Source organism: Xyrauchen texanus, chromosome 37 (assembly GCF_025860055.1).
Source record: "Xyrauchen texanus isolate HMW12.3.18 chromosome 37, RBS_HiC_50CHRs, whole genome shotgun sequence".
In the NCBI taxonomy this organism is placed as follows: Eukaryota; Metazoa; Chordata; class Actinopteri; order Cypriniformes; family Catostomidae; genus Xyrauchen; species Xyrauchen texanus.
Window position 1 is genome coordinate 22617407 of NC_068312.1, and position 12070 is coordinate 22629476.

The following is a 12070-nucleotide window of genomic DNA, read 5'->3' on the forward strand; positions in this document are numbered from 1 at the left end:
AACATAGCATACTGATACATACAGCTACATACAAACAAACTATACCAGACAGTTTACTGTTGCACTGTTATGTTGCACTATTGTATGTTTTGTATGTCATATGTAGTACTACGATTAAGAAACCAGAGTATCTGCTTAAATTTATCCTGTATACCTGACTTTTAGTAAAAAGAGAATATTGTTGAAATGATTTGAAAGTTACAAAGCAAGGTAGCTTCCCATTCATCAGCGTTAGCAGGCAAGATCAAGTTAGCTAAAATTACACAGATCAATCCTTATGGCACTATATTTCACATGCTTTGCATTAATGTAAACTTACCTGTCCAATAAGAAGAATGCCAATTCAGTGTCTGTTTTTGATCCCCAAAACTGAACGAAGGTCCCTCCAGGAATCAAATGCCCTGCCGATGTTCACTCTAGTTTTTGCTTGACCACGATCATGTTCCCGCTGAGCCAGACGGGATTCAGTAGATAAATGTTTTTTTTTTTTGCTGTTGTTGTTTTTTTGGCTTACTCTGAGTTTGTGTAGGAGTTGATGTTGTGCAGGGAGCCGGACATTTGCTAGATTCCATCTCTAAGATAACGTTACCTGGTTTTGCAGTGTGTTGTTGCTGTTGAATATTGGAAGAGAAGCTATTACTGTCCGAGTCAAGGCTCTCGGGAGCACGCATAAACGTCACATCCATTGGATTTTCTCTGCAAAGCAACCCGCTCCCTTCGCATGAGTATCAGTCTACAGGCTTAATAGACAACCTAGGAAGTCCGGGAAGGGCAAATTTTTTAAGTTGCATTACAAGCCGTTCACACATTGACAAAAAAAAACTTGAATATTACATGAAAAATGTTACTTATTGCACCTTTAAGTGCATGTAAACATGGTCACTGTGTGATCGATTGAGTTGTTTTTGTAGGTTCATTGCATGACCACTGTAGATACATTATTACTGAAGTCTTCTAAGCATTTTACCTCCAACACACCCTTTACCTAGGCACAGTTTTCTCTTTCTATTTTGAATCTGTCCCAAGTTAACACCTACTGAGGTGGATTTTTTTTTTTTTTTTTTTTTTACGGAGCTGTGCTTTTTTGCATATTCTGCATGAAGTTGAAATGGTGTTACACCTAGAACAAGGTTTATTCTTTCATATTTCAAATTCTGTAAAATGTTAAGCCCTGTGACACTAATAATTCCATTTAGCCAACTCATTGAAGATTTCTGTGTCACATAGTTAGTGTACTCTATTGGCATAAGAATATACAGAGTACAACAAACACTGTTTAATGGATATACAGCAGCAGAACATTACTCAATAATAATATTTATAATATAGTAATTTAGCAGTAAGGCACAGAGCAAGGTAAATCAGGAAAATATGAAAATGAGAACAATTACTATTATAAATTTTGTTGTTTGTTATTTAGAATTAATTTCTCTCATACTCTGTCAATTTGAATGTTTCTCTCACTCTGTAGTGCTGTTGCATGAGGAGGTGGTGCGTCTGCAGGAGGAAGTGTCTGTGTTAAAGCAGGTGAGGGAGATGTTGAACCGTGAGCTGGAGGAGACGGGAGGAGGCTGCTCTGTGGAGCTGCTCTCTGTCTCACAGCTGCGAGTGCAGTTGACGCAGAAAGAGCAGGAGCTCGACAGAGCCAAGGAGGCATTACAAGGTGAGTTCAGATTAGTTAATGAATACAATGAACCTGACCTTTCACCCCAACTCTTTGTTCTGAACCTGTCATCCTGAAATGAGCAAAGAGTTGGCAGAACAGACCTACAACCCCAAAGCCTGACTTCTAACTTGCTCAGCGAAATAAAGACTCATTACAATGAATTAAAAGTTGGAGATCAGTCAGTCTGTAGGTGTTCCTGCTGCTGGATGCCCTAATGTTACTGGTGAGTAGCAAAATAAAATAAAAAATCTGATCACTAATGACATTCATTGCTGGTAAAAATAAGATGTCTTTCTATTTTGACAAGGAACCAGTTATCTTGCTGCTAAAACTTAACATTCTGCAGGGGAAGTGTTTGTATGTAATTTGCGAAAGGACATAATGCGTCATGTCATCAACAAGATGAAACGTGTGGGCAGGGACAATTCATACAGAACAGTGAAGTCACTCACAAAAACAGGAACTTCTCCTCTATCTTGCCTGCACTTGAATGTAGAGTCTCACAGCAGACGAATTACATGAGCTACAGTGTCTTTACACCAATTGGTAATTGCCACATTGTGTAGCTGCTATGAGTGGTGGCGTAGTGGCTAAAGCGCAGGGCTGTTAATCAGAAGGTTGCAGGTTCTAACCCCATGGCCACCACCATTGTGTCCTTGAGCAAGGCACTTAACTCCAGGTTGCTCCGGGGGGATTGTCCCTGTAATAATTGCACTGTAAGTTGCTTTGGATAAAAGCGTCTGCCAAATGCATAAATGTAAATGCTCATTTGCATAACGTTAACAGTTTCTTAACTTTGCCTCATTACTGGACATGCCCACATCACATTGCCAATGGCTATTGTAATTCATGTCACAGGAAATCAGCAACTCTCTTTGAAAATGAAAAACTTACAGTAAGGTCAATTTTCACTCAAATTGCTTTATATGTGAGCGCCCTTTTAAAGGGATAGTTCACCCAAAAAAAAGAAAATTCTGCCATTTAATAAACCTCATATAATTGTGTATCTCTTGTGTAATTCTTCCTTCCATTGAACAAAAAAGAGATGTTTAGTAGAATGTCCAAGCTCTTGTGTCCCTACTCGCAGTTCACTTTCTTTTACTTTTTTTTTCCCATACAATGTAAGCGAATGGAGATTGAGGCTGTCACTCTACCTAACATCTCTTTTTGTGGTCCACATAAGTGGACCATAAGTCATAATGGTTTGGAAAAATGTGAGGGTGAGTAAATGACATAATTTTCCTTTTTCTGTGAACTATTCCTTTAAAGCTTTGCTTGGAATAAAAACTGTGAAAAGAGTGAAAATTAGATTCGTTTTTAATTGATTTCATTGACATGTGTGATTTTATAATTTTTTATGAAGTCATTTTTGGCTAACTTTGTCAATTTTAAAATCCTAAAAGTAAAGTAAAAAAAATCAAATGAGGTGTCTAAAATTGTCTACAGATTTTGAAGTCTCTGAGAGGCCTTTGAGTCCCAGACAAGTAGATTGAACCACTATAATAAACACATTTGAGGAGCCTAAGGTGTTTTGACTGTACCATTTCTTTAATCTGCAGTGAATGGTGCAGTCCCTTAAAAGTATTTGGGCCTCCTCTTGCACTGAGATCTTCTTAATTTTTTTCTGCAGCTCATGTTTCAGCTCTTTGACTGTGAAATGCAAAAGTAATCAGAACAGCACTGACCACAAAACTGGTATAAAATTCTCAGTCTTTAGTTATCAAGGGATTCTGCTCTCCTTGTTCTGATATTGTCTCTAAATCTACTTTCTCAATTGACCTTCAAACCCAAACTGAGAGAGCAATGCAGGAATAACCGGTTTTGTGTTTCCCATGCAAAGTCATGGGCAGCTAAAGTGGAATCATGACCATTAATTGCACCTAAACAGTTTTGTATTGTGGCTACTGTTTGTGTGCTCATCTGAGCTGTACATGTACCCCAGTGCTGTCTGTGATAGGGACCAGAGAGAAGGTATAGTGTTCCAAAAATTATGTTTAATCCAGCAGAGGTGCAAATGTGCAAATAAATAGTGTTTTAAAAGTACTCATAAAAACAAGGTTACATTTAAAAAAAAAATAAATAAAAAATAAAAAAAAAACTAGCCCTGTTTCTGGTACTAAGTGCAGTACCCAGTCCCCTCTCTAAACAATGGAGACCAGAGTATATTTGCACTCAAGCAGTGCTACCACCTTGTCCATGTGCTCAAACACTCATCTTTCATATCCTCCCCTCCCTCTAGTGGCGGCTGGTTTAAATACACAATTTTCCTGCCTTTGCTAATTGGAACAAACCATTAATTTAAATAAAATTAACCTTCTCCTCCCCATTTTTAAATACAAAATCTTTGAATAAATACACAAGAATGAGTTAAAATGAGTTAAAAATGAAACCAATAAATACAATAAATTGGACGAATAAAAACAGTTGCACTATTAAACCACAATATATATATAAAACAATTGAGAGTAAAACAATGATTAAGTCCTTTTAACACAGTAAAATTCCGTGATGGAGACCGATTCACAGGCTCTCCATCAAACTGTCCACAAACAGAATCATGCTCATATCACTTTTAGGAAGGAAAAAAAATAAAAATAAAATATTAATAATAATCGAAATCGTAACTTTGAAAGTAATTTTTTTTCTGTAGTAGTCCACGTCAGCAAGCGATGGATAAAGAAAACTGAAAAAAATTATAATAAAATATTCTGTGTTCAGGGTGTTCTCTGTTTCAATTTGTGTCTGTTTATGAGCGGAATGAAAAGGAGCATCCATTGTTTAATTAACCACACGGATTGGTTAATTAAACAATGGATGCAATTGAAAAATTGGAGAGCTTTGCCTTTTAGAGGATTCACTGATCTGAACATTCTCTGCTATTCCGATTCACACTCCACATCCTACCAGGTGTTCCTCTGTGAGTGCACGAGTGTGAAAAAGGCTTTTGTGTGCCATTTGGCTCCTGTATAATGAGTCTTTAAGTGGGGGCTGAATAGACTCAATGTCCTTGGAAACGATGGGCTGCAATTTGCAAGTCAGAGCAGAAGCTACAAGCAACCTAAAACAGTCAATTACTGCCTCTGTTATCACACACTGTTAACCACAGCCAGCAGAAGAAAGACTCTGGAAAAAGAAAAAGAGGGAGAGCAAGATGGATTGGAGTAGTACAAATTTACATCTTGGAGTTCAAGAGAATGATAATAATGCATAAATGGGAATGTTTACATGCAAACTTAATTGGATTATTTATTTAAATGAATCAAATGTAGACTAGAATCCAAATAGCACATTATCTCAGAAATTATTTTAAATGCCTGAGCGTCTTTTATTAAATGATTCATCTTTAAGTTTATATAATATAACTATACTGTATATGTAAGATAACTGCATTGACAGATGAATCCACAGCAACAGCATTTAATCAATATACATTCAATATTCATCAATATTCAGTGCACCCAATAATAATGGGAAAATAAATAAGAAAACAAAAGTACACCTCTCTTTCTTTTAGTTATAGATGATATCTTGGTTTCATGCTTTTACTTCTCTGTTTCTCTCTCTGTCAAATCTTTAGAAATGTGATTTTTCATTTGTGCTTTAACCAGAACAGAATATTGTCATGCTGTGTAGCACTTTTCATTGGTCAGGGCAAGACTTTTAGTGGAGCACAGATTTGGATACAAAGACTTGATTTTATGAAAGCACGCATTGCACCTTTTTATATGTTTTTAAAATATCCTTTGATTTAACAAGGGAATAAATAGGAATAGTTGTGATTTAAGTACTTTTGGACAATTCAAATGTCAGTTAATGTGAGATGCGACACTCCATCTTAAACTGTTTTAGCCTTTTGTTAAGTCTTTTATATTATGCAGGCCACTTTAGTAACTTCATATTATTTGAGAGACTACATGGAAAATATTGACCTATAAAAATGCATTTTTTCACCCCACAAGACTATTTAAAATGAACTAGTGAAGGGAAATTACTGGTAAAAAAAAAAAAAAAAAAAATTGGTGACCAGTATTAGGGCTTCAGATACAATCTTTCCACATTCATATAAATCTTATCCTAAAACCTTTATGTGGATCGAGGACACATTAAGCATCAACTACCCATATAGTTTTTAGTTTTTTCTTTCTTGCTGGTTTTTATTTTTCCTTCACAATGTAGTTGTGGGAGTGGTGGTGGCATAGTGGGCTAAAGCACATAACCAGATCACATAACCATTAATCAGAAGGATGCTGGTTCGATCGCCACATCCACCACCATTGTGTCCTTGAGCAAGGCACTTAACTCCGGGTTCCTCCGGGGGGGATTGTCCCGGTAATAAGTGCACTGTAAGTCACTTTGGATAAAAGCATCTGCCAAATGCATACATGTAAATATAGCTGTAAAGACACCTAAAGTAGGTTTCTGAATTTGGTGTCTGAAATTTAGGATACTGAATTTCTTTTCAAAATGTCAAAATATTTCAAAAGTCTTTCTCTCTGTTTTCCCCAGCAATGAAGGCTGACCGGAAGCGTTTGAGGATGGAGAGGACTGATCTCGTAAATCAGATGCAGCAGCTATACACAACACTGGATAGCCGTGAGGAGCAGCTACGAGACTTTATACGCAACTATGAACAACACCGAAAAGTATATCTCACAAGCACATACACAACAAGCTCTTATGCAATCGCACTTACTTGCACAACATCATCAAACATGAACACATTTCCACAAGCTTATCTTGTATGTGTGATTTAGGAGAGTGAGGATGCGGTGAGAGTCTTAGCCAGAGAAAAGGATCTGTTAGAGCGGGAAAAATGGGATTTACGTCGGCAAACCAAAGAGGCCACTGAACACGCCAGTGAGCTCCGCACTTCACTGGACCTGAAAGAGAACAGGATCAAAGAGCTGGAGGCTGAACTAACTATGGTGAGAGACATGCCATAGGCAAAAACATACATGATAATGTCCTCCATCTTGTCTGCTGAGAGAATGAGTGAGTATAGATAATTGAGGTGCATGTTGGTTTAGAGTGTCTTCATGTGTCTTTTACTGAGTAGCTCAGAAACGTGTGTGTGTGTGTGTGTGTGTGCATTTCTTTAACAGATGAGTAACTTTATGGCTCAGAAACTAGAGAGCCGCGTTTTCGTTCGCTCTCCAGAAAGACCAGCCTCTCCTAAAAACATGTTGGTAAGATCAGCCAGACCTGTCACTCAGCCTCTTTGATTGCGCTGACTCCCCCTCTGAAATGCACAATTTATACAATATGATTGGTTGCATGTCTGTTATGTTCTTATTGGCTGATTTTTGCAATCAGCCAATGAGAATGAACTCATTATGTATATACAATGGAAAAGCATGTACAAATCTGTTCCCTCCCATTGAGTTTGAATGTGTTTGTGTGTCCTTTTGCATGTTAGTTTATTAGAATGTTTAGGAGCTTGAAAATAAAAACCATTCTAACCTAATAATATCAGGCATGATGGTGGTGGGCTTTTTCTTTTGGCTTGATTTCTGGAATGACTGTGGTGTAAATTGATTTATATCTTGGCCCACATTGAATCTGTAAAGTTTTTCAACATTTTCTTTACCAACTGTGGGGCAGAATGTGCAGAAATGGATTTAAATATAGTATTAAGCAGAGCCGAGAGTATTACACTCTTGTTAGAAGCTCAAAGATGCTTACACTACCAGTCAAATGTTTGGACACTACTTAATCAATACTATTGCAATTTTTCACATTTTTGAATAATAGTGAATTCATCACAACTATAAAATAGCAATGTTAAATGTATTCTTGCTTTGTTATTTTATCGTTAAGATGCCAAATAAAAAAATAAAAACCAAATAAATGGAAGTATAGCAATGATGCAGTGACTGAAAAATGTTAAATACATTATTTTAACTTGTTAAATTGATAAAAATAAGTTACAAAAAAAAAATATATATATATATATATAAATAAATAAATGAGTAAAATCAAAAAAACTGTGTTCGAATTCAAACATCAGTGGAACTTTCTGCGAAATTCTGCTGGCACAGATTCTGTATGGGCCTATTTATAACTTTAACTCCGCACAAACTCTCTGACACTGTGAAATGTTTGGAGCAGTTATCCTGGGCAGTACTACCCTTTTTTCACATGTTTAATATTTGTTTACAAAAACAGTCTTGTGGGAAAAAAGCAGACCTGATTGGATTATATATGTTTGTGTGTTCCAGGCAAAACAGTCTTTGGCTACGCTCACTAAGGATGCTCCTAAGCGACACTCGCTGGCCATGCCTTCAGATACTGTCGTCAACGGCAACCAAGAGTGGGCGATGCATGCAGAGCTTCCTCTGACTGCTGCGATACGACAGAGTCAACAAAACCTTTACCACTCGATGGACAGACAGGGTACACACACATAACACATATACAGTAGATGACGTCTGGATAGAAAGAAGTGTGCCATGAAACTGAAAATTGTTAATTTCATTAAATGAGGAAAAATTGTCATGCACGATCAGCCTCACAATTCTACAAATCTAACATTATTACTAAAACAGGTGTGTGTGTGTGTGTGTGTGTGTGTGTGTGTGTGTGTGTGTGTGTGTGTGTGTGTGTGTTTATGTTTATGTCTGTCAGTGTTGAAAGTATCGCAGTGTGTGTGTGATGCTGATAGTGTCAGTATGATGTCATCGTCTGCAGCCAGGATCAGTCCCTGTCACTCCAAACAAGCGTCAATCATCTCGGATGCCTCTGTAATGGAGGGAGAGAGGTCGTTAACAACATCAGACTCACCACGACATAGAACACACTCTCTCTGCAATGTAAGACACACACACACGCACTTACATAGCTTTCTAAATGGCTTCAATTGTTTTATATAGAGCTGATTATAATAGACTTTACTATTGACTGCTATAGTAAGTATAAATATAGTAAGTATAGTAATTACTACAGACTGACCCTAACCTGCTGAAAAATGTCATATAGTTATTTCATTTTTAGAAGATAAAACAGTATTTGCTATATTTATGAACACATTTTTCCAAGTGAGGATGTCCTTAATGCGCCCAAAGGGTGTTTTTCAGGGTTCTCATGGTTATGGGAAAACTGGAAATATCAGGGAATTTTCAATGCCTGGTTAAGGCATGGAAATTAATAAACTCTCAAAAGTGAGTACAGACACTGCTTTCAAAGCACTGCGGCACTCGTTCCATTCCAAACATAAACATGTACACACATGTGAACATTGTGCCATGATACAGAACACAGTTGCTCTGCACACACATTTTTGATGTATCACCTTTACTTCTAATGCTCATTATTTCTTTCTTTCCCCCACCCTTTAGTCTCTGGAGGATCTCGAGGAGCAGAGACGCCGGAAGAAAAAGGAAAGGATGGGGCTGGGCTCTCTGTCACGGGTGTTTGGTCGAGGAAAGCAAAGGAAGTCCCTGGACCCCACTCTGTTTGATGGTACTAACACATCCGACTACTACATAGAGGAAGATGGTGACTGGTGACACAGCTGAGATCCCCTCTTCTTGTGTGTGTGTGTGTGTGTGTGTGTGTGTGTGTGTGTGTGTGTGTGTGTGTGTGTGTGTGTGTGTGTGTGTGTGTGTGTGTGTGTTAGTCTCTCTATGGCTGCCATCCTTATGAGCACAAGCTGACTGTACAATTATTCCGAACTGTGCTGCAGTGCGTGTGTGTGTTTATTCTTCCCTTCAATTTATACCCACTTTAGCATCCCACTGGAAACTTGAAGGCCTGCTGAATGTGTAAATAATGGTCATTGTGCACCACTTAGTGCTTGTAAATGTCTTTTTGGATTCCGGATGCCTTTAATTTAACTCTCACACATGTCCTAACAGAATGCAATGTGATAAAAGCGATATCTTCCATGTAAATCTGAGTTTTTGCCAAGTTTTGGGGTTAGCTTGGGGTGGCCCCACACACAGTAAAATCTCATTGGTCCGAGATCCCACTCATCAAGCCTGTATATTAAATCTCAAGCATGTTCTGATTGGCTGTGACTTTTGCATCACACTGCATTATCATGTTCAGTGTGGACGGGCAAATTTTGCATTGCATCTGTTTAGGATTTAGTGTCATTGTCTTGCTGTTTTTAAACCTATGTCAAATGTATTGATCAAGCTCTCCTGCAGGAAGCCAGCAGGCTAAAGACTTTAGTGGGTATGAATCTAAAATATCTTTATTCATTGAAGCACAAACTGCTCTGTGTTCTGATATTTGGACACCATTTTATGTAGTCAACTGACTTTAGTGAACAGTGGTTCATATTGTCTTTCCCGCAGGAGAGTTTCTAACCATCATTACACACACTAACAGTGACAACTGCCTTCACAATAACACTATAACCAGGAGGCAAAAACGGATCTGAGAGCAGCCATCTTACTTTAGGAAGTTTTAGACCTGTGACACCTGGACTACTGTATGGAAACACAAAACAAACATAAACACAAAACAGCGCTCTGCTCATTGGTTATGAAAACCCCAGCCCACTATCCTCTTAGGATAGACGTCATAGTAATTATTGTCATTGAAATTATAACTGTAACCTTTAATAAAGCAGGGTATGACATAGTGCTTCACAGTAGTTTCCCATACTACTTCACAATTGGGAACTGGATTACCTTTACTCTACAGGGCCTTTCTCTTTCACCATTACACTTTGTATTTGTAGTCTCTTTTTTTATTAAATTTTTCTGAAATCAAAGCTAGCTATTGTTCAGTGACAGATTCTTACCATTGTGTACATTTCAATATTGCACTGATATGAAATGAAGAAATAAATACGTTTTTTAGAGCATGTAGTGTGTTCTTCATCAGCTGGAAATGGAGAGATTGTGTTCTGTCGATGCTCTCTCTTTCCCGGCTGTGTTGGCTCAGGCTGGTGCTGAATAGCATGGAACTCTAAATGGCATGGAAATGAAAATGGTAATAAGTTATATAACTACAGACTATTTTTAAATAAACTCAAAAACACTGAATGGTGTGTGGCTGAGTTATTCGCTCTTTGCCTCCCAGAGCTATTAATGTTGATCTCATCTGTCTGATGGTGCTCTGGAAGTAGTGTGTGTGTGTGTGTGTATAATCATAATTAACTAACTAATTTCTAAATATCCTTAACCACATGGGGCATTTATCTGTGTGTGGCTGATCTTTAAAGTCTTTATAGGGGCTCTCAAAAACAGTCTTATTGCAGGCTTATGAATCCCATGTATATAACAGTACATTGTCTCTGCATTACATTATTGGCTCTTGATAATGTGCAAACTCCACACTCCTGCTAATAAATCACTGCAAGAAAATAGAAAATCCCCCCCAGAAAACGTATGTTGTTGTAGTAATGTATAGGCAGTCTCAAGACAAAGATTGTCCAGATAAGCAAGTTATTTCTTTGCCAACAACATTTACACTTTTAAAAACACTTAAAGCAATCTTTTTGTCAGTCTGTTTCGCTAATCTCAGTCTTGAATTTATAACGTCTGGACCCAGACAGATTTGACTGATTCTGAGAATGGTGAAGTCTGTACAATATTGACAAGAGTTTTTTTGGGACCCCCAAAACATACTTGATTACAGTTCTTGAAAACAGATAAAAAAGGTAAGTGCTGCCATCCACTGGTGGAATTATTGTGTGCACAAAGTATCCTTGTTTAAGAGGTTAAAACGTGGGCGGGATGGTATTTGGCTTGACTTGTACGGATCTAAATAAATAATATGGAAGAAAAATTAGGAAACTCTTTGTGTTACAGAACATGTATCTGCTAATACCACTGTACTGATCTATTTTCTAAGTATAAATACGCAGTTTGTACTGATGATGCAACACACGCCAAGCATTTTCTGAGAGAAAGCTTCAATGATACTTATTGAGTGAAAAAGCGATACATTATAAATTGATTTATGTCGCGCTCCTCTCCCATAATCAACCAATTTAGATTCGGACAGTTTATCAAGCCCCGCACGCCTCAGTGTGAGCCTCTCAGAATGCGAGAAGCTGGACCGGCTTCAGCAGGTGGAGCTCGCGCGCACGGTGCCCATGTCCCGCTGGCGCGCTGGAACTGTGCAGGCGTGGCTGGAGGTGATCATGACCATGCCCATGTATATCCGGGCCTGTGCAGATAACGTCAAGAGTGGCAAGGTACATGTTACCTTGTCATTGTGCAGAAATACATACATAGAAAATGTAGACAACCAATGACTATTGTATGACACTCTACAAAATCATATCAGTGAGACCATTACACTATAATTATATGATACCGTTATACCACAATAAAATTGTACCAGCAATATAATTTTACCATTGTGGCAGTGAGCTCAAGTACATAGAACAACCACGATACTTTTATACAGACACTTGTTTTAATACCCAAGTGTTGAAATGTGTGTGTG

General features: G+C 37.9%; 1 protein-coding gene across 7 annotated transcripts in view; it reads left to right on the forward strand.

Annotated features, from left to right (window-relative positions):
- Positions 1–12070, forward strand: part of LOC127631106 (kazrin-A-like) — a 52287-nt gene that overhangs the window by 29205 nt on the left and 11012 nt on the right. For 6 of the 7 annotated variants that reach the window (XR_007968914.1, XR_007968915.1, XM_052109091.1 and 3 more), the window contains 8 exons: positions 1472–1663; positions 6173–6309; positions 6421–6591; positions 6769–6852; positions 7885–8059; positions 8291–8475; positions 9001–9124; positions 11614–11816. Coding sequence is in view for 5 of the 7 variants with exons in the window: in XM_052109091.1 (XP_051965051.1) it covers positions 1472–1663; positions 6173–6309; positions 6421–6591; positions 6769–6852; positions 7885–8059; positions 8291–8475; positions 9001–9124; positions 11614–11816 (1271 nt within the window). In the remaining 2 variants the exon portion in view is untranslated. The remainder of the gene's footprint in view (positions 1–1471; positions 1664–6172; positions 6310–6420; positions 6592–6768; positions 6853–7884; positions 8060–8290; positions 8476–9000; positions 9125–11613; positions 11817–12070) is intronic. The other variant, XM_052109092.1, reaches the window with a different exon arrangement.